Below are 27677 nucleotides of genomic sequence, written 5' to 3'. Positions count from 1 at the left end.
TTGAAAGGGAATTTTTGTGCAGAAGAGCATGATGTGATTACCAGGTAATGAAGCAGTGTTTCATGCCATTCTTATGAAAAACAGATGATAGATAGATGGATAGATAAGACAGGCAGACAGACAGACAGACAGATAGATGGATAGATAGACAGGCAGACAGACAGACAGACAGATAGATAGATAGATAGATAGATAGATAGATAGATAGATAGATAGATAGATAGATAGATAGATAGATAGATAGATAGATATTCACTATATTCTACATAAACTACATAAAAGTGTCACATAGACCAATTTATATGCAACCTGTTAATGTATTCATTTTTTTTTTTTGTCTATTTATTCTCAAATCCGCCTCTAGTGATTATTTAGACACACATAATGTGTTGAAGCTCATGACCGTATGAAAACATGCAAAAACACAAGCCCAGTCAGTCAGTAAAACAGACGCACAGTGTATAAACAAGCATTCACACTAGTTCCCCACCCAGACTTCCGCCCCCCTTACCACCACGTTGCATGCGGACACGCGTCCTGTCCATAAAAGGGCATGGGAGGAGTCCAAACTCGAGTGCCGCGCCGTGATTGGGCGGCGTGACTGATCAGATGCGCGCTGATTGGCCACCAGCACTTGGTCCGATTTTGTCTCATTTTGTTAATCAGGCCGCGCTCATGGGACGCCGGAGAGAAACCGGATCATCGCATCCTCGTTAAACGGCGTGTTTTTGTCGGCGTGTGTCGGTTTGTGTAGAGGAAGAATGCTGGAAAATAAGAGGGAGAGATTGAAAACATTTCTGAGAAAGATCGACGAGAGCGCCATATCGCGGATCAAGCATTTAATGAAGGAGAGGTGAGTGACCGTTATCAGCTGTCGACATCCTTTCATATGCGCATTTAAATATGTTAATGTTGTGTTTATATTATAACTATAAGGTCTTAGTGTGTTTGCTATGATCAGATTATGTGATGTGTACGTTTTGCAGTTATATAGGTCAGAAGGATGTTGTTTAATAGTCACAATCCACCCTGCGCGCGTGTGTGTGTGTGTGTGTGTGTGTGTGTGTGCGCGCGCGTGTGTGTGTGCGTGTGTGATGACATTATTGCTTCCTGATGACTGAATTATCTTATTCAAATATAGATTAGAGACAATTTAATTGCTACTCCATGTGTCTGTATAGTATAATTATGTGTTTATCATTTTTCGCACTAACTTGTTTTACACATAAAATTTCCATATCATTATTGTTTTATTGCATTCCCTTTACTGTGGTTCTACCATGGTACAGTGATGACATTAGGTGTTAATACCATGGTATTTTCTTATTTAAACCATGGTGTTGTTTACGTCCCTTACAAAAAGTGCGAATGTGTTGTTTTTATATTTACCATGGTTGTACTTTCTATTTTGATGTAGCCCACATTCAATACTATTTCAAAAATTGAATTACCATGGTGTTATTTAATGCAGTCACTGCTGTACTGCCAAAGTACATGTTTGTTACCATGTTTTTATTTTCATATGCACCACAATAATACCATAGTTTTTGCCAGTGTGTTTTTGGACATGCCACTATGACCTATGGTATTATCATGGTGTGTATAAAGCACCGTGTATAGCTCGTCATCCACCTTGTAAACCTCCAAACGCATAAACACTAGCCTTGCAGCATAATGTAATATCTGCCGTTTATGTGTACTCATGTGTCCGTGTTGGTATTAGAGTTGTTAAGCCGGTATTGTAAATGGATCACATCCCTCATGCTAATGTACTGGTATTACTGAGCTAGTTTTAGACTAGAGCTGATTTCCCTGCCTCACATTTTCCAATCGCTGAGTTATTTATGACTGAGTTCCATTCAGTCATTGGATGGAAAATATACCTTAGCCTATATTATACCAAATCAGTCCAGATATACTCTTATACCTGTATAGTGTGATCCTGGACGTTACCCTCATCTGTGATTGTGACCTAAACAAACCAATCTTCATCACAATTATGCTCTACGTTCGTAACCTTCATCAAGGCGTGAGCTTTCCATTCACTCGGACAATTAAATGCGAATTGACCTCTTTCTTGGCCAAACTGTTTTGTCTTCAATGGTGGTTCTAGATGTAATTTGGAGCAGGAATGTGTCATAATCAAATTACGGCATGCGCTAAATGCCGTCATTACATCACAATGCCTCGTAAGTGGTTTAGATTGATAAGCGTTCCTCCAGATGATCTCATGGGCCCTCCGTTGTATTGGTGGTCCAACACATGTTATCTGTCGTCGGTGATCTATTTTTAGCCCGAAAGCTTGTTCCAGGTGTGGGAAGGTTGTCTGGTCTAATTTTGCTTCCCACTGGAATTGTGTTAGCTTGTCCAGTCCTTGTAAAGAAAACTATGGGCCCACAATTCCTTGACTTATCGTTCACATAGATAACCGGTAAAGGACATAAAGCTATAATTGTGGTCTTGCACAACTTCTGTGCAAACTCAGTCTTTTACAAGAAACCGCTAACTTTATTTTGACAGGTCATTCGGGTTAGTTATTTCCCCATGAGTAATCTCAACAAGATCGCTTTGTTCATTTTAGATTTCTTCTTTAGACGCTTGAAGCAACATGTGGCTTCCAGATTTTGCGCGTGATAAATATATCTTTCCATTAAATACATAATTTCCCAGCAAAATTCTTGATTTTTTTTTTAACATGTTTCCTCCGAAAGTCAAACAAACGTCTCGATTTCGCCCTGAATTGGTGAAATCCACCTAAAATAACCCGTGACGTGTCAATGACCTTGACCTCTACTGAAGATTTGCATTTCCCCAAACATAGTTGTGCCAAAAAACAAGATATGATCAGTTTCATGTGATTCTCGGGTGGAATTTCCTTCTTTTTTTTTTTTTTGGACTGGTTTGGTCCGTGGAAAGAAAGACCTCTTTCTGTTCAGAACAGTTACACTGAGGAAGTGAGACTGATGCATTCAAATCACATGACTTGCACAAATGTCCTCTGTGTTGAAGGGTTGGCCCCCTTCCACAAGTGGCAAGCTGTTGTTTGCCGACAGGGATTGGTGTTGGCTCTGATCGGACCATGTGGCTCGATGGATGTCGAGGCGCAATCCTCATCCTATGCCTTTGTTTGTAGTCATTAACTCTGGTTTCAAGATTACACCAGTCTCTCTTAGAGTTTAACATGCCAAGTGCCCTTTTTTTCATTGGGTAATCTTGATTCTTGAGACCAAATCCTAGTGTAGTTTCCCTCTTCTTGTAGTTTCTATGTTTAGATTAGTTTTTTTTATAGGTTTAGGACTTCTTGTGGATGGTTGCCTATAATGGTATAGCTCAACAGAAGTTATACTGTGGTTAACACATAGGCCTAAGCGTTTCTCTGCACACACCCACTCAGATCATTTATCACACCGACCTTCAACTCTTTACGTGTGGTTTGACCAAATTCTCACTGTTTCCGCTCTAGTCCATTCATTTTGTCAGCAGGGAAATACATGACTTGCTCAACTGGTAAACTCCAACTTGAAAACGATCTATGGTTTCCCAACGCTGGCACAATTCAAACTCTTGATTTACATGTTGGCCTCTTGGCAGCAAACTTGAATCGCATTCAGTCGACAGTTCCTCCCTTCAATCCACCAATGGTGATCTAGTACCCTTGTGTCTTTCAGAGCGTGAGGATCTTCTGCCTATGTAATGAAAACTGACCTGATATTCTCAATATCATGTTATGCTGATACTAGTGTGCTCCAAAAAACACTCACTCAATCTTCTCCCGTTAGAACATGGCGTCTTGTTTTATTAACCAAAGTACAGAATGCACTGAGGAGTGCTGAGAAGTGCAGAACTTGAGACAAAGACTTGAAGACTCTGTTTTTATGGCCTGGACAAGGATCTTCAATGATTCACCAATGAGCTAATGCGTTTTCATTGCCAGACATTAGCATTGAAAGCTTGTGTAATGTACATTTTGGCCAGGGACGATTCATAATGATTTGGTTTGTCGTGACACAAGGAGGTCAGGGGTCAGATGGAGAAAAGGTTCAATGCTAACTGAACTGGATCTTGTTGTGGCTCTGAATTACTGGTGTACAAGCATGACTTTAGTCAACTCTGATTCCTAGTGTGTTTTAACTGTGTTATATTTTAGTTGGCGCCCCTTGTACTGAGAAAAGTTAAACTTTTAACCGAAATCAGAAATCTTGGTTGTTGATTAACTAACTTTTATGCTGTGTCTGAGTACCAGTTATGTTTTTCTCCCATGTATGATTTAGCATTTGTGTAGATTTGGCTTTGATAATTTAATTATAGCCTAATAGCTTTTTTGCACTCTCAAAATCAGAATCTGAGACACCAATAGAGACACCAGAATAACAATATTCATGATTCTGAAGCTGAAAATACTTAACTATTTTAGATGAATATGCTTGTGCACTAACTAGATATATTTAAAATAGTGTAGGACCCTTTTTACTGGTAACATCAGACATTCGGCATTATCAGAACCCAGAAATATTCCCCCATTGCATTATTATACATTATATATTCAACATTATATATAGTAGGTTAATGTAGTATTGACTCTAAAACTCTGAAAACTCACAGAGTAATTGTTTTAACTAGGCCTATAGGCTACACAATAAATATTATCACTTAGGGCTGGGAGAAAAAAATCGATTCACCTAGGTGTCGCGATTTTTATTTATTTAATAAAGATTTTTTAAAGATTTTAAAATCGATTTTTTTTTATTATAGATTCGCTATTAATTCAAATTAAATTGCTTTATTTTTGTCTTGCTTATAGATGAGGTTGACAGAAGTTAGCCACTTTTGTTCCAGCAGAGGATGAAATGTGTGGTTATCTATGAGTGTTGAGTGACGTAATATCCCAAGTGGAGGCGTGGAAGAGTCGTGAGACTGAACGCACTGAAAGCCCTCGCGCTGCTCATACACTGAGAGAGAGATAAGACAGTAGAGCTGCACAATTCATCTTTAAAAGACTGTGATCTCCATTCAAACACCCACGCGATCTTTCATTTCGTCTGTCTATTAAACTGTGACAAAATCATATCCCAACATTCAGATCTGTGTTGGCGCTGCCGCTGACCCAGAGAGAGTCGTCATGAAACTGTAGGCTAGTCTTTTCCTCATAGTATCATTATTTCTGTGACACAATAGTTCAAATTGTCATAGAAGTACTGGGATAAAAGTTTAAAGTTCAAATATAAACACTGGTGTCTGTAAATCAGCTTTTGATGTTAACTTGGCGCTTAAAATAACGCATTTATTGATTACATTGTTTGACCACTAGATGGCGACAAGTGACTGTCAATTTTTTTATTTATTGAATAATTTGAGAATGTAGTTTGTATGATGCTTCAGAAATAAGTCTTTTGTAAGTATGACTTATCTTATACATCATGTACAGTCTGTATAAGTGTATTATTTACCACACTAAATTGCACCGGGGCGGTAGATTCCCTGAATGCCTCCATTTGGCCGGAATACACAACTCGACCTCAGGCTCAGACGTGCAAAAAACGCCTCGCAGACTGTTTCGGAAATTCTCTCTTGACTGAAATTACAGCTTGTGTTCTGGAAAGTGAACCGTAAGAAATGTGTTTGAGGGTTTAGCCATGTGGTTTAAGTTCTGGGCATCGGCACTGTGAAAGTTTAAAGTTCAAATATGAACACTGATGTCTATGATAGCAATCAAAATAGAGTAAATCAGCTTTTGATGATAACTTGGCGCTTAAAATAACGCATTTATCAATTACATTTTCACCACTAGGTGGCGACAAGTGACTAAAAAAAATTATTTGTTATTGAATCATTTGAGAATGAAGTATTGGATGATGCTTCTAAAATAAGTCTTTTGTAAATATGACTTATCTTATACATCATGTACAGTCTGTATAAGTGTATTATTTAACTTTTCCCGATGGTCTGGTGTAAAAAAAATAAAAATAAAATCGCAATTCTTAAAAAAATCGCAATACATATCGTATCGGCACCCAAGTATCGTGATGGTATATCGATAGGTGTATCGTCCCAGCCCTACTATCCATGATACATGTTGTTGGGTTTTTGTATTGCGATTATATTGTGGCACGATATATTGTTACAGCCCTAGTAGGAAAGCATATTCAGGTTCAGTCATAAACCCGTTCAGTTCATACTGAAACCTTGGAAAAGATAAATATTCTTTCTAATATACAATTTGCTTCCAATATTGGTCCGATCTTTGCACAGAATTGCCTGGCGTTGTGGAGGTCTTTCTTTAGATGTCCCGTGGGTTTGTTGACCATCCACCCCATCACAAAGACAATAGGGTGGGCCTTTTGTTTGGATGTCTTCGCTGTTGTCTTCAGTAGTTTGCATTCTTTCAATGGTATTTAAATGGGCTATTATGGGATGCCTCCATCACCCACTCCTCCACTGGTTTCCAAGGAAACCCCAGCTGGTGAGCGGAGTGGGCCGGCGGAGGATTGTTTTAGCCCTCCCTCGGCTACAACTTTAACTTCCCTGTGCTTCATTATCTCAGTTTTTATCCCGAAAGCCTGATCGAGCTGTGCTTGTGTAACGGATCAGCTGTAAAGCAAACCTTTAGACCTCACTGCTCAGCGACCGGTTGACAGTCAGTCAGGAAAGAGCTGGGAATGGACAGCGAGAAGGACTCGAGTCGCATGGACACGGTTGTGTGTGAGGATTTGAGAAGGTAGGAGACGATTGTAACGCGGTCTCTGGGATATATATATGTATAGTCGTGATTGGTGTGGGAAGCAGCTGGGAATACGTCATTGATCCGACATGTTTTGGGGGTTTGATTTGTTATTGTTACTAGTGGATTGAATCTGAACAGCTGGTTTTGTTGCTTATGGGAATAGGCCTGTATTGTTGCTACTTTTGAACTAGAAACACATTCACTAGTTCATGGGAATCAAATTCCGTCTTTATTCGTAAAGCAAGCAAGAAATTCATTCTCGTTTTTAGTCATTTCCAAAGAATGTACTTTCATTCTCAGCACAAAGGGAAGCATGATGCAAGTTTATTGCTGGGAACCGGCCTTGAACTTTAACACATCTCTTGTTTGGCATGTTTATGAAGCTTCTCATGCCACTGTTTGGTGCTAGTTCAAACCAGAAGAGATATCCATCGAGAAAGGCACGTTTGCTCTTTATCTTCAGCATTTGAATGAATCAGCAGGGGATATTCGATGCTCATTGTCTTCGTTTTCAATCACTGCGTGTCTTGAGGCTAAATAGAAGTTGCTGAGGCTCGCTGTACATGAGATAATGTAATGCAAGCGCGGCGTAATGGAGTTAATACATGTGTAAACAACTTTTTAAGTGTGCAAATAGGATCTCTAGATCCTTTAGTATTGTTAAAATGTCAATGATACCTATTAAAAAGTCCATTTTCCAAATGTCAAACCTTACTGTTTGATCAGGGTGTTTAAATTATATAATGCTTGGCAAACAGTTCAAATGTTTACATGTACAAAAGACTTTCTTTATGCTTTTGAGGACTGTTTCTACTTGTGTTTCTTGTAAATGTCCACACCGGGGCGGTAGATTCCCTGAATGCCTCCATTTGGCCGGAATACACAACTCGACCTCAGGCTCAGACGTGCAAAAAACGCCTCACAGACTGGCTCGGAAATTCTCTCTTGACTGAAATTACAGCTTGTGTTCTGGAAAGTGAACCGTAAGAAATGTGTTTGAGGGTTTAGCCATGTGGTTTAAGTTCTGGGCAACTACACTGTACAAAACACTGGGTTAATGGGGTGTTGTCAACACACGGGCCGGGGAAATATAGGACAGAACACATGTTGGGTTTATTTTACTCTGCAAATTGGGTTGTTTATTTAACCCTGGAAAATGGGTTGATTTTAACCGGTAACACTTTATTTTACAGTGTCTTTGTTACATATGTTACATGCACTTACCGTAGTAATAACAGTAAATTATGCATAATTACATGCAAATAGCCCTCAACCTAATCCTAATCCTACCCTAACCCTATAGTAAGTACATGTAGTTGCTTAATATTACTCAGTACTTAAATATGTAATTACACTGTAACAATGACACCTTAAAATAAAGTGTAACCAAATAAAGTGTAGGCTAACCATTCAACCAGCATAGTAGATGCATTTTGACTATAATACTTGCTTTTTTTCCTTTTTCTTTTTCTTTTTTTTTTACTTCATACATTATTTAATGTCTACGGATTGACTTAAATCCTCTAAACCTTTTTAAAAATACTCTATACATCCACTGGCTTGCATGAAAATTCCTTTATTTTCAATCATATTTAACATTATAGTATATTTTATAAACTATAAAATACCTGCGTTTCACTCGTAGCTGAAATATGCTGTGACTGACTCAATAACCCGTCCATAAACGATCAGTGTACAGTTCTGAGAACATATTTTAACATATGTATTTATATCGTCTACTGTATATATTTGAATAAAATCATAAAATGTTATGCAAGGCATCAGGCGTTTCCATCACGTGAAAAGACTGACGTGACTCACATCGCGCCCCTGTATGTTGCTTTGTATAAGATGAAACGATATACAGAACAATAACGTATTTATAGATACAAAAAATGTGCACAAACCTGTATTTTGCAGAAGACACGCACCAGTTTGACGTCGCTGCACTGCTCTCTCCTAAAGAGGACGACAATAGCCCGCGATAAATCAACGCCTGGGTCGTTACATCTGACCCAGGAGCTGGGTAACACAAAAACTACACAAACACTGAACAAATAGCCAAAACAATTGGCTCTACCCGGGATTTGGGTCAAAAAAACCTTGTAATGCAAATGTGATCTGACCGTCACCAGGTGTTTTCAAATAGTTTTGCAATACTTGTTTTAATTTCTTAAATGCATTTCTGTCGCGATGCGAATTTTACCCCAAAAGTGTGAAACGTACATTTACGTTTTCTATCTAAGTTTTATTATATAGTATTTTTACATGGAATGTTGTTGTTTTGTTCTAAGACCTTTTAAACCTCAAGTTTTGTGTTTAAAGTGTAACTTGCAGGTTAACCACCACAACCAATTAATGTGTAAATTAAAGTGCTCAATATTTTACATTTACATTTACATTTACATTTATTCATTTAGCTGACGCTTTTATCCAAAGCGACTTACAATTGCTATATATGTCAGAGGTCGCACGCCTCTGGAGCAACTAGGGGTTAAGTGTCTTGCTCAGGGACACATTGGTGTCTCACAGTGGATTCGAACCCGGGTCTCTCACACCAAAGGCATGTGTCTTATCCATTGCGCCACCACCACCCCTATATATGTAAATTTATATATGTAAAAATTTCTGTCTTAAAATGCGTTAAAATAACATTTATTGGGGTTTCTTCAAAGGTAGCGTGTTTTTACAGCAACTGGGTGATGACGTCATAAAAGGGAGTTGCAACCATACTCTGCTAGACTCCTACTGTTTGTGGCTTGATTATAGAGAACGACTGGGAGACTGAGGTGGTGGGAAACTAGTGTTATCAAAGTACTGGTACATCGGTACTGAAAATGTGACGGTACCAGCATTTCTGTAGTAGCCTACCCGGGTATATTCGGTACCCAGTAATAGGCAGAGCTGCGTTAAGTCGCTTCCATGTTTATCTAAGCATGGGGCTCCAGACTAACTTTCATTACTATGAGCACTGTAGCCGATATATACCACGATATAGTGTCTGTGTATATTAAACTGCAGAAATACTATTTAAATATTAACCTTGAATGAGTGTGAATGAATGGTGCAGACGCGCGTGTCATTTACCTCACACACACACACACACACACACACACACTGAAGCACGAGTCGAGTGATGCTCGCGCTGTTTTCAGTCTAGCTGCTGACAGTCACGATATGATGACATGATGAAATTCATCTCCAGAGCCACTCTGAGTCATTTTACTGTTTCATTTGAGAAAAACTATCGTCATATCATACACGCTAGGGGTGTTCGGTTCCGGTTTTTTTGGAGTCGACTCCGACTCCCGACTCCTAATTTTGGAGTCGGTGGAATCGACTCCTCGACTCCATTTACTTTGAATTAAAATAGGGTCAGGATTCAGAAGGTGCGTCTCAATATGCTTCCTCGTTTCTCGCTCGTATGTCCTACGACCCTGAAACCGATCGAGCTCCGCTCTCATGTAGGACATCTAAATTCTTTAATTCCACCGGGAGGGGGGCGAGGAACGAGGAGGCTTCCTGAGGAGTCAAGAGCGAGGATACAAATGTTTCCTATACTAAAATGTTTAATCAACTAAACCTTATAAATCCCCCTCCTTTTCACATCGCAGCTTCTTCACATCATATTTAAGTGTGCAATATGTTAGTATTAATCATTAAACTTGTAAAAGCAGACTTGTCTTAGACAGTGTATTTATCTATTTATTTTGTATATTATTTTATATAATTTTAATGTAGTGAAGCTATGAACTTTAACTTAAGCATGTTTAACTTTATTTTTTAACTTTTTTTGTTTAACATTGAAAAATATGAGTTATATTATTACCAATAATAACTGTTGTTTAATAATAGTTTTTAATGCACTTGTCATTTAATAATAGAAATTGAACTTCATATAGAGTGATTAACTCCTAAATAAACTCCTTATTTGGATTTACATTTCATTAGCTGAATTACGTGTTTTATCTTAATTAAATATTTATCTGGGACTGTACAGGAAAACATATAACTAGCGTTACAGCGTTTACCTCATCCATCTCATCTTGACTGGTGCTTGGCCGTTGAAGACTTGCGAGTTCTGTTCGATGAAACGCTTTCAAGTGTTTCCACATGCACGACGTTGAACTGTTAAATTTTAAACAACGTTTACAAATATCACAACGAACTTTAGTTTTGTCTTCGGTCTGGTTGAAATATTTCCACACGGTTGAGGTCGGGGTTGCCATTATAAGTTAACGTTACTGGATTCAAAAACAGTCATCACTCAACAGTATCACTCAATCAACCACCACTTACCAATGATGGGCATGTCCCACTCTCACCCTGAGGACTGGTACATGATTGGTTCGTAAAACCTACTTCAGTGTGTTGTGCCAATCACAACCAATTGACTGTATTGAACCACATCATGATTGATTGAGCCGCAAAACAGACCCAACAGAAAAAAACTATCTATACATTATTGTTCTTTGTTTTCCTGGCATTACTTATTTTTTCCTCTCATTTCTTTATCTTTTTGTTTTAATTTCCGTATCTTTACATTCATTATAATCTTTTCGTTATAATGAACTGTTGCTGTGTTGAACTTGAAAAAAACACTCGACACTGGGAGTCGATTCCTGACCTGGAGTCGATTCCGACACTAGGGCTAGTGAGAGTCGAGTCGACTCCCCATCTCTAATACACGCACAGAAACTCAAAGGTCTTCACGGCAACCCGTCAAAATAAAAGTTCGGTTTAATTTTGCGTGCATGCTGCCTGAACCCGTTTGTTCTGCGAATAGCTTACTCTCATTTCTGGCAGGATCACGGTCCTCTTGAAGCCAGCACACACGATTAAGTTTACAATTGAGTTATTTCAATATAACTGCTAGCCTACTTGCCATTAGACTACAGTGTAACTCTAGGCTTGGAGTTCCTTTTATGACGTCACGCCCAGCCTAGTGGAAGGGAGCGGGAGTGCTTAAAACCACTAAAAAGTACCAACTTTTCATACTTCATATTATATTCAGCATTTTGGTATGAAAAACATACAAAACAGTGGTGGGCGGTTCTTATCTTTATGTTTATTGCATTTTCTTCGAGAAAATTTTTACCTGCAAGTTACACTTTAAGTTCGTCGTTTTTAATTACGTTCACTTCCTCGTACAGATGCGAATTTCGTGCAGTCTGTCAAAAGCGTGCTCATTTTACCCCAATAGAGTGAAATTGAAGAAAATGTACGTTTTATTATTGTATTTTTAACTTTTTATTTTATTTTTTATAAATCCTTTTAAATCTCAAATTTCATCCAAAAGTTTGTTGTTTTTAATTACGTTCACTTCCTCGTACAGATGTTCCGTTTAATTGTTTCCTGGTGTTCCTGCATCTTCATATGTTGATGATACACCTTAGAAATGTCTTTAGCGATTAACATTAGTCAACATTTTTCATCTGTGGCTCTTTGTACCGTCTACTCTTAAGGTGCGAATCCTGTTTTGGATGTGTTTGTGCACCACATGCGTGGGTTTGCTTTAATATCCGAAGGTTCCAAGACAAAAACAACCAAACGAAAGTTGGCTAAATTCTCTAATATGCGTCAGCTAATCATAGCCAGTCTTAAGATACTTGTTTCCTTGTGTGTCGTGAGTTTTCCCCCGCAGATGATCTCAGGAATGTTTCCGTAGTCTTTGAAAGTGATGAGTCGTCATGACGCCCAGGGTAGCCAGAAGCTGTCATAGGCTGATGCATAGCTCGCGTGCCTAAGTGCTGGTATTATACATCACATGATGTCTTTTAGCCTATATATTTCAGCACGCTACACCTGTGTCCTGGAGTCATTCATCTGAATGCTGGGAAAGAATAAGAAAGCTGTTGTGATTATGTGACCCTGAACCGGTCACATGGGTCAATTTTTGGAAATTGAGAAGTATACATCCTCTGACATCTGAGTAAACAAGCTTTCCAGTGATGAATTGTTTGTTATGATAGAACAATATTTGGCCGAGATACAACTATTAAAGATCTGGAATCTGAGGGTTCAAAAAAAGCGAAACATTGAGAAAATCCTGAGGCTTTATAGAATTTCAATCATTCTTTCTTTTTATTTATTTATTTATTATTTATTTATTTATCCTAATGGGGAAATTAGTTTAAACTGTCATGGTGCTTCACATATAACACACTTAACACATCCAATAACACACTTAACACATCCAAATACTCACAACTACACACAATACATCAAATAAAAAAAAAATAGCCTAAGTGAGAGAGAAGGGAAAAAAAAGAAGGAAAAAACGGGGGACAAAATAATAATAATAATAATTATAAAGGCATAGTCCGCTTTAAGATGTTTTGTAAATTATTCCAAGCATTATAGCCTTTTCTTCCCTAGCTCTGTTCAAACCTGAGGAACTAAGATATAACAAATCATTAGAACGAAGATCGTAGCGAACATTTGTGTTAGAAACACAGAGAGACTAATAAGTCTAAATACAACGATACCAATTAAAAGTTCTTCGAGTGGAGAAAGATTGCAACTCGGCTTCATCATATAAAGTGCAGTGATGTGCTTGATGACTATAACCAGGAACGAAACGTAAAGCGATATGATAAACTGCATAAAGAATCATGTACTGGTTCATATAAAGCAGATAATCATAATCCAATAGTGGTAAAAAGTTTATTTAAATAGCACATGTGTCACACACTATGGTAATTCAAAGTGCTTTACATAGAAATGAATTAAAATAATCACAAAATAAAAGGCAAGGAAAATTCAAACGGTTATATAAGGAATTAAGAGTAAAAAGATGATGTATAGATGAACTTCACATCTGGCAAACAAAGAAAAGAAAAGAAAGATCTGTTCCTGAAATAAAGACAGATTTGACTTTCACTCTCGTTTGCTTTCGCTTCTTCTCTCTCGATCTGAAGTGCGTTTCTAGACATGTTTCCACATGCAGGTGTTTCATTACATCATCAACTCACACCATCTGATGTCATAAGCCCCGCCCACACTCATTTGCATACAGGGAAGTTGAGCGGCTGCCGTTGAAGAGCTGTGTTCAGGTTCGCTGCTTGGTTTATTGCTCCAGTGTTATGGCTTGAGGCCAGTTCTGTGTTGCTTTCTCACTTTCAAGGATGCAAAGATCTCTGAGTTTGCGACTATCCCGCAGACATGGAATTCATCTGAACAGGTATGGAAGAGTCGGCCTTGGGTTTGATCTGTTCTAGAGGTCAAACTGTGGTTTAGTGTGTTTACTTACTCTGCCTCTGTTTAACCATTACACTGAGAGGAACTCATAAAGCGGAGGTGTTTGAGTGATCTCACCACGTTTGTTCCTGGTATTGACCGTATTAAACGGCTTCTATTGGCCATCTGTCTGAGTTTACTGTGTTTTAGAAGTTCCCGTAAAGGCAGATCAGTGTGTAAGGTTTTGAACAGAGCGAAGGGAACGTCACACGGATGGATCGTCATGAGGTTGACGCTGTTTTTCCGATGTTTTCACAGTTACTCGGTGGACGCTGGGACGATCCCCGGGAAGGTGAAGAAGGGCAGGACGAAAACTAAACTGGGAAGCCGGAAAGCGTTCAGCTTGGAGGAAAACCAGTTCGAGATTCAGCAGCAGGACAAGAGCCTGAGCCGGCCGGCCCCGCACAGGTACAACACACACCACACAAACAACAACAATATATATGTATACGTGTGGATGTATGTGTGTAAATTAGGGCTGTGTAAAAAATATCGATATCTCGATTTTAATCGATTCTTATTTTTACGAACCGATATCGATTCTTAAATCCCAAGAATCGATTAGTCATCCTGTTTTCAGTTGATGAATGAATGTAAAATTGTTTCGCATCCCATCCAATAAATCACAATCATCTTTGTGCTTTGTTATTATTGATATGAAACAAAGTCTCAGATTTTGAATCATGTCCATTTTCTTATGAAATTCGAAAACATAAATACCGTGGTGTCGCTGTGGCGTGAGATCGCTCTGGCTCAGCTCTAGAGAAGCACATGATCTTCTCTTCCGCCTTAACACCAGTTACAGCGCAAAATAAACATGAATGAGCGTCTGAAAGTGTGTTAAAAGATAGAGTACAACTTATCGAAATCCGTATCATGTGACATGGAGTCGCCCAATCAGTGTTTCAACCGTGGAAAGACGTCAGTAAAACAGCTTGTAAACGATCACATTTACCTCAGAAAAACCATATCCAGTGACCATACACTCATCAGTCAGCGAGGAAAAATAACTCTAGAGAGGAGCATTCTGCTAAATATATGCACCATATTACATATTCATTATAATTTTTAATGTTCTTCAATATTTAATGCGTGTTTGAATAAATCTGGCATTTTTTTATGACAGCCACCATTAAAATGTTTATATTTCATGTAACTTTATTATTATAAAAATAAATAAAAGTGTAATTTAAGTGTTTGTATACAAATCAGTTCATTTTACCTTCAATATTATAGTAGGCTAATGAAGCCTATAGGCTACCACTGACTCCCATAGTTTACAGCATTAGTTAAGAGATTTGTTTTCCTTGAGAAAATTTGCCATGTATTGAACCTGATATCCAAAATAATCAATATTGAATCGAATCCGAATCGAAATGGAATCGAATTGCAAGTTTGTGAATCGAAATGGAATCGAATTGTGAAATTTGTGTCAATACCCTGCCCTAATGTAAATGTGTGTGTGTGTGTGTATGCATGTATGTATATGTGTGTGTGTGTGTGTGTGTGTGTATATACCACTCCTATATATATGTATATATGGTATATGTGTGTGTGTGTGTGTGTGTATGTATGTATGTATGCATGTATGCATATGTATATGTATATGTATATGTATATGTATGTGTACGTGTGTGTGTGTGTGTGTGTGTATATACCACTCCTGTATATATGTGTGTGTGTGTGTGTGTGTGTGTGTGTGTGAAATAATGATAATAATAACTAATAATTTATTCTTGTATGTGTTTTTATTTAATTAAATACATTTAATTACTTCGTTATTATTTACCAACCATATCTAAAATGTGACATTATCACATAAAGAAATATTTTTTTAAAATATTATTTTCTTTAAATTTATATCTGTTTTTTTTAATGAGGGATTTTTTTCAATGTCAGGAAAAAAATGTAAATGGTAAAAAAACATTTAACAATTTTCTTAAAAAAATGGTAAAAAAAAATAAATATATTATGTATGTATAATATTTACAAAAAAATACTTTAAATATTTATATTAGCGTGAATAATGTTAAAATGTTAATATAAAATAAAGTATTTCCTGCTTATGATAGTTTATATAAAATATGAGCATATATTCCTGCTCATTAACATGTTATTAACATGTATATGATATTTAAATTTCTTTGAAAAAACTAAGTTTATATAAAATATAAGCATAATTGCTGTTATATAATAATGTTCTGTTGTCAGGTCTCACACTCTTGATGTGGACAGGCTGTTGGAGAGAAGTGAAAGCCTGAACTCCAGAAGTGTAAGACAACATTTCATCGCTCTTCTCAACACTTTTGTGTTGTAAATGAAACCGATTCTAAACACCCATTTCCTCTCATTTCCTCAGAGTTTCGTAAAGCACAATAAAACATTCCACAAACTCTTCCCGGAAATCCCAGAAAGCGAGGACTTGCTCCATGGTGAGGAATAGGAATGTGTTTTCTTTGAGCCGGTCGATATTGCAATGGTGACCCTGATGGCTGTCATTAAATTTATGCATGAGTGAAGGTTTTTTTTATTGGAAAGGAAAGAAAAGAAAAAGAGGAATTTTTTATTTATTTTTTTAACGAGTGTTTGCGTTTCTAAGATGCTATTTCACGTCCTTTTTCACTCTTTTTTTTTTACTCTCTCTCTCTCTCTCTCTCTCTCTCTCTCTCTCCAGCCTACATCTGTGCGCTGCAGAAAGAAGTGCCTTATCATGGGCGTCTGTACATCACCGACAGCAACATGTGCTTCTTCTCCTCTGTGCTGCTCAAAGACACTAAGGTAATAATCCCTCAGATAAAAAAATTCAATTCACATTTATTTGTATAGCGCTTTTCACAATACACATCGTTTCAAAGCAGCTTTACAGAAAATGCATGAGTCCATTTTACAATTCAGAGTGATCTGTTATCAGAGGTGACTGTTATGCATTTCAGAAATGTACATATACAAAATCACACTTAACGAAAAAAATTATTAATTTAAACAATGCAGAAACAATGAGCCCATTGAAGGAATGAATACTTGTTTAACAAATGATTATGACATTTAGAAAAATGTAGTATTAGTGCATGTTAATTCAGAGTTTGAATCAACAAGAAATAAATAAGGATAAACGCAGTCTAACAGTGGCTTGATCGTGTGTGTGTGTGTGTGTGTGTGTGTGTGTGTGTGTCAGGTGGTCATCCCAGTCTCCAGTGTGATTGTCCTGAAGAAGCAGAACACTGCGCTGCTCGTTCCCAACGCCATTTCGGTTCGCACCACTGACGGAGAGAAGGTCAGTTTCTGTCCTGAACACACGGGGTTAAACCGGATCCACATGGGGTTAAACCGGATCATGACCGAACACGCGGGGTTAAACCAGATCATGACCGAACACACGCGGGGTTAAACCAGATCATGACCAAACACACACGGGGTTAAACCGGATCATGACCGAACACACGGGGTTAAACCGGATCATGACCGAACACAGGGGGTTAAACCAGATCATGACCGAACACGCGGGGTTAAACCAGATCATGCACGAACTCGCGGGGTTAAACCAGATCATGACCGAACACGCGGGGTTAAACCAGATCATGACCGAACACACGGGGTTAAACCAGATCATGCACGAACTCGCGGGGTTAAACCAGATCATGACCGAACATGCAGGGTTAAACCAGATCATACACGAACTCGCGGGGTTAAACCAGATCATGACCGAACACGCGGGGTTAAACCAGATCATGCACGAACTCGCGGGGTTAAACCAGATCATGACCGAACACGCGGGGTTAAACCAGATCATGCACGAACACGCAGGGTTAAACCGGATCATACACGAACACACGGGGTTAAACCAGATCATGCACGAACTCGCGGGGTTAAACCAGATCATGACCGAACATGCAGGGTTAAACCAGATCATACACGAACTCGCGGGGTTAAACCAGATCATGACCGAACACGCGGGGTTAAACCAGATCATGCACGAACTCGCGGGGTTAAACCAGATCATGACCGAACACGCGGGGTTAAACCAGATCATGCACGAACACGCAGGGTTAAACCGGATCATACACGAACACACGCGGGGTTAAACCAGATCATGACCGAACACGCGGGGTTAAACCAGATCATGACCGAACACACGGGGTTAAACCAGATCATGCACGAACTCGCGGGGTTAAACCAGATCATGACCGAACATGCAGGGTTAAACCAGATCATACACGAACTCGCGGGGTTAAACCAGATCATGACCGAACACGCGGGGTTAAACCAGATCATGCACGAACACGCAGGGTTAAACCAGATCATGACCGAACACACGCGGGGTTAAACCGGATCATACACGAACACACGGGGTTAAAACCGGATCATGCACGAACACACGGGGTTAAACCGGATCATGCACGAACACACGCGGTTAAACCGGATCATGTACTAAATAATGCGAATTATTTAAAAAAAAATATTAACATGAACTTTATAGAAGCTTAGAATTTATCATTGGAAATAATAGGAATTCCGCAAAAGTCAAATGTCCCGATACATCACATGAATTCTCTTTTTAATTATTATTTTGGAGCGAAATATGAAATGGACATTCCTTCGTTCATTCTGACCTTCTTTTTATGTACATATGCATGAAATGCTCAATGTTTGTGTTGCAGTATCTGTTCGTGTCTCTGAGGAACAGAGAAAGCTGTTACAAACTCCTGCGCTCCGTCTGTCCTCAGCTGGAGGTGAGAGATTATATTATTATTAATGACAACATTATATAAACAAAGAAGGAAACCGTCACAGTGTAGAACAAATAATGAGAAAAGACAGGGCTTTAGAACTAATCAGAAAAGACTACATATCAGAGGAAAAGGGGGGGTGAGTGTTTGACGTCGATGATGTCACTGGTCACATGTTTCCTGTGCTCATCATATCTCTGGTTCTTCAGGACGGCAGTGCCAACAGCAGCCCTCTCTTCTCCTCCGCTGAGAACAGCTTCGACCACCACACGCCCAAACTCGTGGTGAGAGACCACTAATATTATTACATATTCGCTAAAAATACTTTGTAAAATATTTATAGAAATATTTCCTAAAATAATAATGAATTACTACTTAAAAACATTTTGTAAAATATGCATACAAATATTTCCTCAAACCAAAAAAGTTCAGTATGTATATCAGTATGAGTATTGAGTGTGTGTGTGTGTGTGTTTCGGCAGCTGAACTCGAGTCAGTCGAGTCTGGACGACTCTTTGGATGTGAACGGAGAACGTGTGTGTCCTCAACCAGAGCTTCTCGTCTCCAGACTCACTCGAGGTTTGTTCAGAACAACATCAGGACGGGTTTACCGTTTAATCCAGACACAAATATCCAAACCAGGCGTCATTAGTGGCCCCTCCAAATAAACAATCTTTATTATTTAGAAAATTTTATTTTCTATCTATCTGTCTATCTATCTGTCTATCTAATTGTAATGTAATCTCCTCTATCTGGTGTGCTTCAGAAAGTCCTGCTGCTGGACCGAACCCGACTGTGAGGATCTCAGAACCGGTTCAGGACGACGCGAACACGGGTACGGCCTCGGGATGAGCTCGTGAGTTTATGACTTCATCACGTTGTGTTTGATTGGCTGACGGAGATTCTACTTCCTGTCCCCGCAGGAAGTTCGTGGGTTTGGACTGTGACGGACCGAGCTCGATCGCTCCTGATCCAGAGAGAAGTCAGCAACCTCAACACACTCCTCCTCATATACCTGATCCTGTGAGTCCAGACACCAGAGGAACATTCACACATTCACTTTTAGCAAATATTTACTGAAGAATTTAGACTCAAACAATATTTGAAATGAATAAATTAGAAAAGTCATACAGATATTTAAAATTGTAAATAAAATGTATAAATATTTGTACAAATTACTAAATAAGTATTTCCAAAAAAAAGTACATTTACAAATATTTTTAATAATTTATCAAATCGTTATACAAATATCTAGTAAATTTAGAAAATGTATTTATAATATATATATTTTAAATATTTACAAAAAGTTATTCACACAAATATTTCCTATAAATAATTTGTGAAATATTTATACAAGCAAAAAAAAAAAATATATATATATATACACATATACACACACACACACACACACACACACAAGTGGTTACTAAATATTTACTACTTATTTGATCTATTTAAAAAAAAAAGATGTGTATATATATATTTATATAACTAATTTAAAAAAAGTTATACAAATATTTAGATACTGTAGAAAATGTATTATTAGCAGTTATAGAAATAAGTAAATGATTCATATAAATATTTCCTCAATTATTAACAAAATTGTTGCAAATATTTACTAAAGAATTTGCATTGATACGATATTTAATAAAATAATTTAGAAAATATTTGTACAGATGTTTCCTTACAAAAATATAAAATATTTATAGAAATATTTCCTACAAATAATTTGTAAAATATTTATACAAGTGTTTAAAAAATGTAAACGTATAGATAATTTCAAAAAAAGTTATACAAATGTTTACTAAATAATTTATACAATACTTCCTTAAAGAAAATATATTTACAAAATTTAGAAGATTATATACTAAACATATATACACAAAATAATTTAGAACATTTATACAATATTTCTTAAAACTAATTAATAAAATAGTTATAGAAATATGAATAAATTATGTATAAAGTATTTAGAAATGTACTAAATATCGATTCATACAAAATAAAAAATAACTTGGAAAATATAACTATTTAGAAAATAACTATTTCCTAAAAATAATTTATGAAAACATTTATTCAAGTATTTGTAAAAAAAAATGTAAATAATAATAATTAAGTCAATATTTATAAAAGATTATCAAATTGTTATACAAATATTTACTAAATTAAGAAAATGTATACTGCATTTCCAAAAAACTAATTTATAAAAATAGTTATATAAATATTTAAAATATGTACTAAAAATATTATACAAATTGCGGTTACTTTTGCTGTTTTGGTGCATTGTTTTAATTTGTATTTAAATAAAAATGAATTTCCATTAAATCTGTTCATTTAATGGAAAAACTGCGAGGACAATATACCTCAAATATTTTTTACTGTTTTATTACTTGCGTTAAACATTTTTAATCTAATTGTCAACAGCATCATTCCTGTCCGAAATGCCTGTATTGTAGCATCCGACGCAATCAATCATATTAGCCGAGATAATAGCGTGACGCATCATCATAAGCAGCCTGAATATCCGTGGTTTCTGGGCGCGCGAGTCTCGTCTTGCTGATGCGCAGGAATGTGGCTTAAGCTCGAGACGCCCTCAGAGTTTAAGATCTTTTAAAGTTGTTAAAAGTGACGTGTTTCTGTGTCCGGCAGGGTGTTTCTTCTCCTGTTGTCATTTTATACTAATATCTGTCTAAAAACACTATAGATATTTCCTATAATAATAATAATAATAATAATAATAAATAAATAATAATAAAATAGTTGTCTAAAAACACTTTAAATATTTATATAAATATTTCCTACAATAATAATAATAAAATATTTTTCTAAAAACACTGTTAAATGTTTATATTAATATTTCCTAAAATAATATTTATTAAATATTTCCTAAAAACACTTTGTAAAATATTAATAAAAATATTTTCTAAAACAATATTTATACAATTATTTCCTAAAATAATATTTAAAATATTTCCTAAAAACACTTTGTAAAATATTTCCTAAAAGAATATTTATACAAATATTTCCTAAAATAATAATTAAAATATTTCCTAAAAACACTTTGTAAAATATTTATACAAATATTTCCTAAAAACACTTTAAATATTATAACAACATTTTTCTAAAACAATATTTATTAAATATCTCCTAAAAACACATTGTAAAATATATTAAATATTTCCTAAAAACACTTTGTAAAATATTTATACAAATATTTCCTAAAACAATATTTATTAAATATTTCCTAAAAACATTTAAATATTTATATAAATATTTCCTAAAAACACTATGTAAAATATGATAACAATATTTTCTAAAACAGTATTTATTAAATATTTCCTAAAGACACTTCTAAAATAATCATTATAAAATATTATATTATAATATAAAATATAAATATTATAATCTAAAATCTATATTATTTGAGTGTGTGAGAAGTGACGTGTTGTGTGTCCTTCAGGGTGTTTCTTCTCCTGTTGTCCTCTGGCTATATCGGCCTGCGTATCGTGGCCTTAGAAGAGCAGCTGACGTCTCTCGGAGCCCTTCCCGAATTCACTGTTCAAAGCGGGTAAATGCTCCTTTCACACGCGTTTGATGATGTTCCTGACTGTGTGAAGCCGGACCAATCAGATAATCAGGTTTCATTTGTGCTTTCAGGTACAAAGAAACATAAAGAGTCTGTGCACTTTCATCTGAACTGTGGAACGAACACCAAAAAACGCACGCAGGGCATGCTGGGAAGGACCTTTATTTGCACCCAGAACCAAACTCTGCCAAGTAAAGAACCAAACGGGAAGCTGTTGGACTTCACAAACCGCTGGCGTGTTTTCATTAGGAGTTTCCCTCAGCGACTCGCCCTAAACAGCCAAAGACAACCGGTTTGTCTTGAAGGAGTGTCAAAAACAACTAGTAAACAAACAGCTGGTTCTCCTGCGGGAAAGCATTTCATCTGTTATCATTTCATTTGAAATGTTTTACGAACCATCAAAAAAAATGCCGTCCATTTTCCTCACGAAATCTTTGTGTTTTTGATCGCTTGTTTCCTTAATCTCGTTCTGCGACGGTTTCATCTTTTTCATCTTCATTCTTCCTCTAGACATCCATTTTTCAAACTTTGTTTTTTTTCGTACAAGTTTGCGATATTAAACCAAATTTTTGTTTAACGATGATTAAAAAAAAAAGAAAATCAAACCCTTACTATTACTGTATGTATAGTCTATGCACAGAAGAAGAAAAATGCTCACATCAGGTATTAAACGCCTTTCTTTTGTTTCGTCTTTTTATACCTTACGGAGACGAAGTGATTCCGAAACGTAGGTCTCTTCGTAATCCGAACGATTAAAAAAAAAAAAAAAAAAAAAAAGAAAAGATTATTGTATTGTGACGTTTGACGCATCTAAACCGGATTGCTTCGAAATGTCCAGATTACGGAAAAAAAAAAAAGTGCTCGCATGTTTGCGCAAACCCAAAAAGAGCATTTCCGTTCAGGACTCGAATCACGATACTTGACGAAAACGGTCCAAAATATGCATGATTTTTGTGTGTGTGTGTGTGTGTGTATGTGGTGTTATAAATATGTTGCAATATGTTCAAGAGATTGCTGTTGGAGTGCACTTTATAGTGTGGAGACTCTCTCCCATCCTGAAGGGGGCGCTATATATATTCGTTCTGGGGTATTAGACGGTGCTAAGAACCTCTCACTCAGGGCTGGGACTAACTCGTGGGAGATCCTTCAGGCGTTTGGAACGAACACGCACGAACTCGTCGAGGGACATGATGTGGGGGATGTAAACGCACGTCGCTCCTTCAAACATAAACTCTAGGGAGAGAGTTTTTTTCCTGCTGTTTAACTTCGAAATGGAGACCCAGTTGAACTGATCCATGTAAACAAAAGGAAATGGATTTGCACAGCATTTCAACTCGTCGCCGGGGCATCGCAACCTCAAAGTCCCCTCAACGACTGTCTAATAACCACAATGCAAGAATCCCAACTTTCATAACTTGTTTATATTGCACTATTGTATTGTTTTTGTATCAATATGTTGGTAAACATCTTGTTTTTGGTCTATTTATTGCATTGTGTGTAATTCAAAGTAGTCTCTGTGAGACTGGCTTTGGCATTGTTTGAATAAATCAAGTGCTAAGGAAATCCCGTGTCACCATTGTTTATCGATTTCAGTCTAAATATAAATCGTTATCAGTGGAATGTGTTTATGGGACATTCAGGATGTTGCAGGAATGGATAATCGCCCAGTTTTCACAGACTTTAAAAGCAGTAGACATTTATATTAGTTGTGTGAATTAATGCTGCTTTATATGGAATTCCAAAGCTGCCAATATTAAAAATAAATAAATATACAAATAAATGTAAAAAATAAATAAATAAATATACATAGAAAAGCAAAAAAACGAAAATAAATAATTATTTATACATTTATTTCCTTATTTATTTATATAAATATACATATAGGCTACAGTGAAGTCGACGCAAGCATATTGACCAATGCTTTTGAAACGAGACCGTTGCATTTTAATGTTAATTAATTTTAATGTTTCATTTTAATTTTAGGCTACATTAAAATGCAATGGTTTTGTTTCAAAAGCATTGGTCAATATGCTTGCGTCGACTTCACTGTAGCCTATATGTGCCCTGCTTCCTTTCCGTGAGTTCTGACCGAAAAATGGAAAATATCAAGCGCTTCTGTTTCAGAGTCCCTGTTTCATGTTTGTTAGCCCAGGACATTTTACAAATCCAGACCAAACGATGTTCTACTGCCATGTCCGGAATAAAGAGTAGCCTATCCATGTCACACAGTAAGATTTCGGATTCTGACCATATACCTCGCAGTCACAGACCAATGTCAGTGAGCTATACTTATTGTAGGGGAGACCGGGGACAGTTGCAACATGTCATTTTTCTCCAATCAGAAACAAGCTAGAGTGATGTCACTCATACTGCACATGCACAGTTAGACCCCCCCCCCCCCCCCACCAAGAAGACAGTAGACATATTCAACATCTGCTGCTGCATTTATTGAACAAAACTTGTTTTGGAGGTATGAAAGTAAATTTTTTCATGAGATATATTTTTGTCAAACTGTCCTGAAATTTTGTATGAATTAATCAAAACTTACTTCGTTTGAATTATTGTTTTGTTGACTTCTAAGTGACATGGTTAGCATGTGTCAAAGTCAGTGTGTCTAGCAGGCGTATGATGTTCTGTCATGGCTGATAGGGTTGGGGACGGTTGCAACATGTTATAAATTGCATGTTTAATAAAAGTTTGTTGCATTGCAAATTGTTCAATTCTTCCTGTCTGACACTGAAATATGGAGAGATTGAATAGCATCTGTAACTCCTGCACACTGAATCTATGTAGGCCTATGTTCTACACATAAACAAACAAAACTCAATAACTGTTATTTGATAAATATGACTAAATAAATAAATAATAGGCTACAATAATATTATTGAAATAAATAATACTATAATATTATAGTAGGCCTAAAACAGTTAATATTTTCAGGATTCTTTGCTCATTGAGACAAAAAGCTTAAGTTAATTAATGAAATTTAAGGTATTTTTAACATGTTGCAACCGTCCCCTGGGTTGTGTTGCAACTGTCCCCTGGGTCGGGGTCAGTTGCAACATCTGACTTCTTCCATTCAAATAAATACTGTGAACGATATGTCATATATAATCATCTTTAAATGGTATGGGTAATTAGCAGACAGATGCAAGTTTAATATATACAAATTTGGTTGGTCTAGTCCAAATAGTCTCAGAGTAATTGAGAGAAATGCAAAAAGTGTTGCAACTGTCCCCGGTCTCCCCTATTTTTTTACATTTATTTGTATATTTATTTATTTTTAATATTGGCAGCTTTGGAATTCCATACTTTATAGGCTACTGTTGTTCACTATTGATTCATGTTCGTTCATAATGCATTCATGTTAATATATACAACTTTATATGTTAATGAACTTACATTTAGCAGTCGTAAATGCTGGGAAAGTATTGTTCATGGTGTGTTGATTTAAATCATGCACAGAGTCTTAAAGTGAAGTGTTCAGTTGTTCCAGGTTTGAGAAGAACATGTAAAACAAATCGGAAAATAACTTTAATATGTGCTTGTGTAGTAGAGTAGTGATTCATTCAAAAGAACCGACTTAAAGTCATTAGTGAAGAAAAAAAAAGCGCAAAATGTCTAGTTTTTTTTTTTTTTTTATCTCTAAAGAAACCGATTCTGAGACATTCGTTTGGAAATTGAACTGCTTTATTTATTTATTTTATTAAACATTACAAAGCATTAAAGCAATACAGATCAACATGGATAGGGGAGAGCGGGGCACAACCTAACGCTTTTTGACTTTCTCAGTTTGTGTAAATCTACTTATGGTTCAGAGTATTTATTTTTTCCCACATTAATTTCCCACATGTCTAGTACAATTATGTGGTTTTGTTTTATTAATACAGTATATACTTTTTTCTTGACATACCCTGAAAGAATGGAAGTGAAATGTGACAACATGCCCCATAGGTGGAGTACATTGTAACATGACCATATGACAGCTTAAAATGTTATCTGATCTAATAAATATATATATATATATATATATACAAGACAAACTAAAATATTTTCTAAATAAAATACAATTATTAACTTTTTCATAATTTAATATAAACTCATTTTTGAGTTTTGACTACGAACACATGAAAACACAGCTATACAACATAGTTCAAAACAAATAAATAATGAGTCATTTCTGAACATTGACTCTCAGTCTTTATTCACCTTTTTCTCATGTTTTCTCAATAGAATGAATAAAAGTATAGAATATAATAGCATATTTCTAATAGGGGCTCATTGTAACGCAGTGTGACAACATGCCCCACCTGCACAACTGGGGTTTAAACCCGGCTAGTGTCTTCTGCTAGTTAGCGAAGCATTAAAGAACTATCTCAACTGTTTGGAGATTAAAATAATATCAGATTTGTCTAATTTTAAATAAACTCAAAAAATGGAGATGAAAAATTAACTTATGAAATTTACTTTTGCTATGGTTTAATAAATATCTGTGGATATCTTCCAAAAAAAATATGTATATATATTTTGGTGCAATTTTTTCTTTATAGTGTTGATATGGCAACTAGTAAATACACCAAGTTCCGTCATGCTAGCATGTGTGAAGTATCTAAAACAAATGTGTTACAACTAGCCCTGCATTACGTTGTGCCCCGCGCTCTGAACAACACAAAAAAGATATGTTGCCATGGTAACAAAGCAAAAAAAAACATTTGCATTACATTCATACCTAAAGAGGACAAAAAGGATGAATATAGAGAGAAAGTTTTCAATGCCTTGGGATTACCAGAGCTTTGGATAGTTTCCATGTAGGCTATTTGTCTAGAGATCATGAAGAGAGAGAGAGTTAGAGCCAGTGCATTTTTGCTCATGTATGTGAAATATAGCTAGTAGGAAGCACAAATAAAAAGTCCTGTTTTCTCTTTCGAGTGTCAAACAATCCAAAGAAAACATCTTTAAAACGGAAAGAAAAGTCACTTAGATAAATCAGATTGGAAAAACTAAGAAATCTGGCCCAAATTTCTCTGTGAGAACATTGCCAAAACAAGTGAGACATATCGTCCTCAGGAGAGTGACAGAAACAGTTCACTTCATGTGTGTGATTTATATTCCCTAAGAAAAGCTTTGGTTGGATAACATTTTGGATTAATTTAACTTCATTGGAAAAGCAGATGCTTATGAGACACACACTTCTTCCCACGCTAAATTCTCTATAGTAGTAACCTATGGTATTACAAGGAATTGCCATTATCTCTTTCTGGAAGAGAGCTCTGATTTTATAATTAAGTTGGCTTGGAAAAGCCATTTTACTGATATTGTACTTAAGATTATTATTATTATTCTTGGACTCAATTTCTCCACGCTACTCCTCCTAAACTGTTCGAGCTACAACCACTAAACTCAG

At 36.4% G+C, this 27677-nt stretch overlaps 2 protein-coding genes across 6 annotated transcripts in view; one reads left to right on the top strand and one right to left on the bottom strand.

The window, feature by feature from the left end:
• The window catches only part of LOC309476083 (uncharacterized protein), a 98876-nt gene that overhangs the window by 43062 nt on the left and 28137 nt on the right, over positions 1 to 27677 (bottom strand). The gene's annotated exons all lie outside the window — the stretch shown is intronic.
• Positions 652 to 26285, top strand: LOC309476092 (GRAM domain-containing protein 2B). Of its 5 annotated transcripts, XR_014197925.1 has the most exons (14): positions 653 to 853; positions 14219 to 14368; positions 16172 to 16232; positions 16320 to 16392; positions 16635 to 16738; positions 17136 to 17234; positions 18619 to 18690; positions 18897 to 18971; positions 19170 to 19266; positions 19454 to 19522; positions 19611 to 19710; positions 22148 to 22255; positions 22345 to 24238; positions 24687 to 26285. XR_014197925.1 is itself a non-coding variant. In XM_082139262.1 (13 exons), the coding sequence occupies exons 1-13, from the start codon at positions 762 to 764 to the stop codon at positions 22358 to 22360; spliced, it is 1116 nt and encodes a 371-aa protein (XP_081995388.1). In that variant the 5' UTR covers positions 653 to 761; the 3' UTR covers positions 22361 to 26285. The 5 variants fall into 5 exon arrangements, 4 of the variants coding, with proteins under 4 accessions (XP_081995391.1, XP_081995388.1, XP_081995389.1 ...); XM_082139262.1 differs by having other exon boundaries at positions 22345 to 26285; XM_082139263.1 differs by lacking the exon at positions 653 to 853 and adding an exon at positions 6103 to 6715 and having other exon boundaries at positions 22345 to 26285.

This window comes from Leuciscus leuciscus, assembly GCF_965113295.1.
Source record: "Leuciscus leuciscus genome assembly, chromosome: 15".
Classification (NCBI taxonomy): domain Eukaryota; kingdom Metazoa; phylum Chordata; class Actinopteri; order Cypriniformes; family Leuciscidae; genus Leuciscus; species Leuciscus leuciscus.
This window is presented reverse-complemented; position numbering and strand designations above follow the sequence as displayed.